At 44.1% G+C, this 6,000-nt stretch overlaps 1 protein-coding gene across 7 annotated transcripts in view; it reads left to right on the forward strand.

Annotated features, from left to right (window-relative positions):
• The window catches only part of HIVEP2 (HIVEP zinc finger 2), a 145,819-nt gene extending 140,381 nt beyond the window's left edge, over positions 1-5,438 (forward strand). For all 7 annotated transcript variants that reach the window (XM_056344614.1, XM_056344612.1, XM_056344617.1 and 4 more), the window contains one exon: positions 2,914-5,438. In XM_056344614.1, the coding sequence (XP_056200589.1) occupies positions 2,914-3,738 (825 nt within the window). In that variant the 3' untranslated portion in view covers positions 3,739-5,438. The remainder of the gene's footprint in view (positions 1-2,913) is intronic.
• Positions 5,439-6,000: the final 562 nt, after the last annotated feature.

Here is a 6,000-nt window from a genome sequence, read left to right on the forward strand (position 1 = left end):
TTAACAAAGAGTTCAACATTTTCTGTTTTTTAACTTTAAAAAGCCTCAAGTACATTCTGATACGGTAATCAAAGAGATTGTTTTCCACCCATCATCTTTTTGCAAGCTGTGGTCTGAGGCTGCTAGGAGGGTATCTGTGGAGGGTGCTTGGCTTTGAAATGTGATCTTCCTCTTAATCCCCCACAGCCTGTTTTGGGTGATGTACCAGGTACAGGGTAAACCCTGTCTCATCCCTGAGGCATTCTGGGGGACCTGTGAAGCTGGATATGGCTTTGCTCAGGGGTGTGGTGTGACAGTTAGCTTTGTGACTAGGTCAGAGAATTTAGTGAAAAGTTGCTACAGAATCTTGTTGCTTGGGGAATTATATGTCACCTGGAGTTGGAGGGAAATACACTAAACTGCAACAAATGAGAACAAATAGGAAATGAACTGGATTTCCATCACCTGACAAAGAGAAGAGCTCATTTCACTGCACTGGCAGCAACCCATTCTGACTGCACTGCAAAAAGATACTATGACCTTCTGCACTATGCTTAGTGATAGGATCTAATACTTGCCCTGTCAACAGAATAAAATCCTGGATTTTCAGGATGTTTGTGAAAAGAAGATAAGTCTTGTAATATTCAGTCTTCCCCTCTGTGTATAAGACACACATATATGTATATGTGTGTCTGCTTGTATGTACGAAAATGCTAGATATTGTTAAAGGAAATAAAAACTGGGCAGGGGGTATGAACTGTTATTAATGCCTGTAGCCATTTATGTTGGCCATTTCCAAACTCATCTGTCAGAGCTAGAGAAAGATAATCTGATATGTGCTCAGCCATGCTTGGAAGGCATCCAGTGGACATGCACACACTGTCACTGTCTATGTAAAAATGAGGCATATGGGACATATATTGGATGATACTGCTGATCTTGAAGTGTGTAGCAGTTTCTGTCATGTTAGGCACCTCTATCTGACAAGGACAGAATGTTGCTCTATTCTCTTTTGAAACTGTGGCAGGGTACAACATGAAGCCAGTGTCTTTCTCAATTAGAGATTTGTGTGTTGACTAGGTTTGTTCTCATCTAGGAGTTGAGGTTTACTCCTTTTTTTGGTTGCTTTTGCTCTCCTTCCTTTAGCCCAAGTTCACATCAGATGCAATAGTGATAAATGTCATGGCTTAGGAACAACCAAGAGACCAGTATGACTTGAGAAATGGGTTGACAGACCAAAGATAGAAAAAAGAAGGGGGCAAGCAGCTGTGCAGAGGTGAGGTTAGTGATAGGAAGGACAGATAGGGTAGGTGAACTATGTATGTCGTTGTGGCTTGGCAACTGCAGTTTATTCTGTAATTTTTCCCCATTCAGCAGTATAAGAGCTGTCACTGTGCTTTCTTATGACAGTTTCTCTTATGAGACCGAAATGTCTCGCTTTCTGAAGAGGAAAATTCCCAGCATAGATTAGTCCAAATAACATCTCTTAAGTTTGAGTCTGATGATTATGGGTCACCCTTCCTGTCTTGACTTTGATTTATATCAAACAGGACAAAGTGTCTGAGCACAGTGAGATTGAGCCCCTGGGTAGCACAGAAAATTGCTCCCTAAACCAGTTCCCCGGATGGGATCAAGAGGTTGCTTAATGCCTTGAGAGCTGGGATTTCCCAGCAGTGTGAAGTGCTGCCACTTCAGTGCACTGGCATTTAGCAGCGCAGTCCTCTGGCTGCCACACGGAGACAGTGGTAGCGGTACAGCTCTGGGGCAACTGGTAGGTGTTCGGTCCATTTGCAGTGCAGAGGAGAGCATTTTCATTCATTCAGTTTCCTATGGGAGCCCCCGAGAGTTGTGTGGCCAGATCCCATACACAATTATGTAAATGTCATCCTGCACTTCTGTCATCATTATCCCTCTGGTCAGCAATAAATGATACTTAATCATCAGATGGAAAACAAATTTTAAAAGTTAAGAATGAAAAAAAGAGAAACCCAAAAGCCCAGGGCATATTTAATACTGAGTGGAGATGGAGCTATTCATTCTTCCAAGGCAGGAACTAATGGGAAGGCACTGAAAATGTCAATATTGTGAGATTGTTTTTTATTAGCTGTTACAAAATCCCTCATTCTTCTCCATCCCATTATGAGTGGGTGAGTCTCCCTGTGACAGAATCATCACTTTCACTCACAGCTCATGCTTGTGCTTTTGTTATTATTTATTGTTTACATTACAGATAGGCCAGAGTGGTCCTCCACTGTCTTAATGACTGTAAAACTTGGGTCTTGATTGCACAGAAGCATTTGAACCTTAATAGAAATACCCATCCCCTTTCATCAAGAATTGGGTAAAGCTCATGGGGAGCCAGTGCCTTCTCTGGAGCTCCGGAGCAGGATCTCTCACCAGGCAGAGAATACGTACGTGCAGTCAGATTTTTCCCATACTGCCAAGCAGTGGTGGCAAGCAGGGAGTGTTCGGATGTGTATTTCTCTGCAACACAGTCTTGCTACCTAGTGTGGACTGCCAATACCAGCACAGTTTGCACAGTTTGCCAAAAGAGAAGGTAAGACGGATCTCCTGGCCAAATTTCTCCTGGGGAACGAAACTCTATCTACCCCAAATTCTCTCTGCAGTTTCAGTTGAATATAATACTCTTCACTTCCTGACCTAAATTGCTGCATTGTGTTGCTGAACGCTCTTAACTAGCTGCTGCCTTTCACCTCAGAGGCATGAGCCCTGTAGGGCTGAGCTAAGCAAAACCTCCTCTGTTGTTTGGATAAGCAATTAGTGGAGTTTTCCAAATGCTTTGGGATCCATCTGGATGAAAGGTGCTGCCTGAATGGGAGGTTGTGTTAGACAGGAAAGCAGATAGGTGGTTTGGCAGCCGGACAAGAATTTTGCTAGCAGCAGCACTGACATTTCTTTTGTTTTTTTTTCTAGTTACAGAGAAGGGGGTTGTCTCAGGGGCCTTACTTCAGCGTATATGGCGAAAAAGGAGGTATGGAACACCATGGGGCTAGCCCGTTCCCTGAGGGTTCGAGTGACTACGTCTTCAGTCATCTTCCACTACACTCCCAGCAACAGATCCGAGCACCCATCCCCATGATGCCTATCGGGGGTATCCAGATGGTCCATTCAGTACCTGTGGCCCTCTCAGGTTTACATTCTCCATCCACTCTGGCCCTGCAGAGGGAGGGCTCTGAGGAGAAGCAAAGAGGGACTGCAGAAATCCTTGCAAAAGAGTCATATAGTATTTCTAAGCACCACGAGAAATGTACCTCTCCGCACAGCTTGCACCCCACTGCTCCCTCCAGTGCGCCGCCCTCTCCGTTGCTATTGCTGACACAGAGCACGTCGGAGGACAGTGTTGTAGCTACTGAGAGGGAGCAGGAGGAGAACATACAGACTTGTACAAAAGCCATAGCCTCTCTGCGAATCGCCACAGAAGAAGCCGTTCTGCACGGGGCGGAGCAGCTGCAGAGGCCTTCTGAGCCTCACCAGAAACCCTTAGAAAGTGCACATTTTAGCATTAAACACTTTAGTGGATCTGAGCCAGGCCAGACCTGTGCCTCAGCCACCCATCCTGACTTGCACGGTGGTGAACAGGACAGTTTTGGTACATCACAGACTGCGTTAGCCCATCCCACCTTTTACAGCAAGAGCTTTGTGGACGTCCGGCAGTTGGGCTTTCACAGCAGGAGTGACCCCCCATCAAGCACACAGGAAATCAAAGATCCGTCATCTGAGAAGAGCAAGCCACATTGATCTGAGATGCATGGAGACTTTCACCCATACATTTACCCCACTTTTTTTTTTTCTAGAGATAGAAGTATTCAACTTTACAGCATGCCTGTTCTAAGTTACAGTAGTTTGCTATTATATATACTTTTGTTATATCAAAAGAATTAGATAAAATAACAAGTCATCATGAGCCTGACCAAAACTAAATTTGAAATTCTTACTGGGTCTGGTACTTTTAAATTGTACAGATGTTTGTGCCTTTTCTTTACTTTGCTTATATTCTTATAAGCATTTTTTTAGCAGTAATTTGTACATATTTTAGAATTTGTGTATCTGCTTTGTAATAAATGTAATTTCTTTCCTTTTTTGGACACTTGGATCTAAATGATGTAAAGCAAAACAGCATCAATATATGTGAGGTTGCACTAAAACATATTTTTATATGATTAAAACTGAACAGCTTTTATGTACAGCTCTGATTCTGTAATACTAATATTTATTTACTTTGTTTCATAAATTGTAAATTTTTTTCTTAATGTTGTGGATTGCTTTTCTATGTGAAGCATGGGATTTACTGTTGCGTTATTAGAACAAAATGTATATTGTAAAACAAGATATTTAAACTAGAGTATCTTATCTTATTCTGCACTTATGCATTAGTTAAAAAAAAAAAAAAGATAAAGGATGTATCAGTCAGTTCTTAACCCTTGTAATTTTTTTTGTCTCTTGTTTGCCGGATTGACTATAACTTAAGTGCTGATTGTGATTTTAAACTGATAGTACCGTAAAGCATTAAAGTAAAACAATGTGCTATTGTGAGTTTTTTCAAAGCTTTATAAAACAGTTATAAATATATTAAAAGTATTTGGTCTTATGAGAACATGTTGATCTATATACTCCTTTAAAAACCTATGGGAAAACATTCCACCCCATGTAAATAACTGCATCACTGGTGCCGTCTGTGTAAGTCCCCGGGACAGGCGATGTTGGCTGCGCCAGGCGCGGAGCAAGGCACCACGGCTGCCGGGAGGCAGGGTCCGGCCGGCCATGACCCCCTGCCCTGCCCACTGCAGCGGTGGCGAGGCCCCTACGGCCGCACGGGGCTGGGCACCCCGCCGAGCCCCGGCAGTCCCCTGCTTGCGAGGGCTGGCCGTGGGGTGCAGGTGTCATGCAGAGGTGCCCCGGAGTGCCAAGGAGGGGTTTGGAGTGGGGAGAAAGAGGTGTTCCCTTGCACTTGAAGGCCACAGCTGGTCCCTTCCCTACTGTGGTACCTGGGTCTGCTTCAGGGAGGCTCCCATCCCGTCCCATCCCATCCTGTGGATGGAGGAGCGTGGCCCTGCCAGCGAGGCAGAGAGCACCGCCACCCCGACCTCTTCAAGGAGTGGGATTCATGGCCAAGACAGTCACAGTCTTCCAGAGCAGGGTCTCCATCTGGGTGAGATTTGCTGCAGAGGAAAGTCAGGAGGGGCCCGGGCTGGTGTCTTGAACGCGTGTGGTGGGTTACCACTACCACCAGCAGTAGGCGTGTGCACGCCTGCGCACACACAGATGAAAACCACACAAAAAAACCACACGCACACACGCAGATGAAAGAAACCAACGGCCTGGATTATATTTTGTGCTATTTAGTGGATTATAAATCTGTGAAACCAAGTTTGTATATTGACTTACAATACATTTAAGGAGTGTTCTTTAAAAAGAAATAAATACAGTTACATGCATGAGGTGTCTAGTTTTCATGTGTTCTTTGAATTCTCCAAGTTTATTGGCGTTCCAGTACATTGTCAGAATCTTTTATTCCTGAGCATTGCTTCCCTGCACAAGGAGCACCCTTAAGAATGTGAGTGGCAGCAAAAAGGTGGATCGTATTTTGGCCTCCACAGATATTATCAAACTAAACCAGTTTATTTCTCCAATAATACCATGTGGGGGCAGGACCACAGCTGGTACATTGTCCTAATTCTAGCATGTTGGCATATGACTCGTGTAATACCATAACGAATGGTGACCACTTATTACCATTAAAGGCTAGTTTCTCGTATCCATTGCAGTGTTTCTACCTTTATTCCGGATCATTATGGTAACCTTGCCAAGATAAGCATGTGCCAGAAAACTGGCTCATCTCAGCCTGGAGAGAGGAGAAGCAGTATATGTAGTTGGAGGTGAGCGGCTTGTTGGATCATGCTCCCATAAAAAAAGGAGAAGTCAATTACACATGTTAAATAAACAAGATGTATCTGATAAAAGCCTCTCTCCTCTCCTTAGCTGCACGGCTGTATTGAGAAT

Source organism: Falco biarmicus, chromosome 6 (assembly GCF_023638135.1).
Source record: "Falco biarmicus isolate bFalBia1 chromosome 6, bFalBia1.pri, whole genome shotgun sequence".
NCBI classification, from domain to species: domain Eukaryota; kingdom Metazoa; phylum Chordata; class Aves; order Falconiformes; family Falconidae; genus Falco; species Falco biarmicus.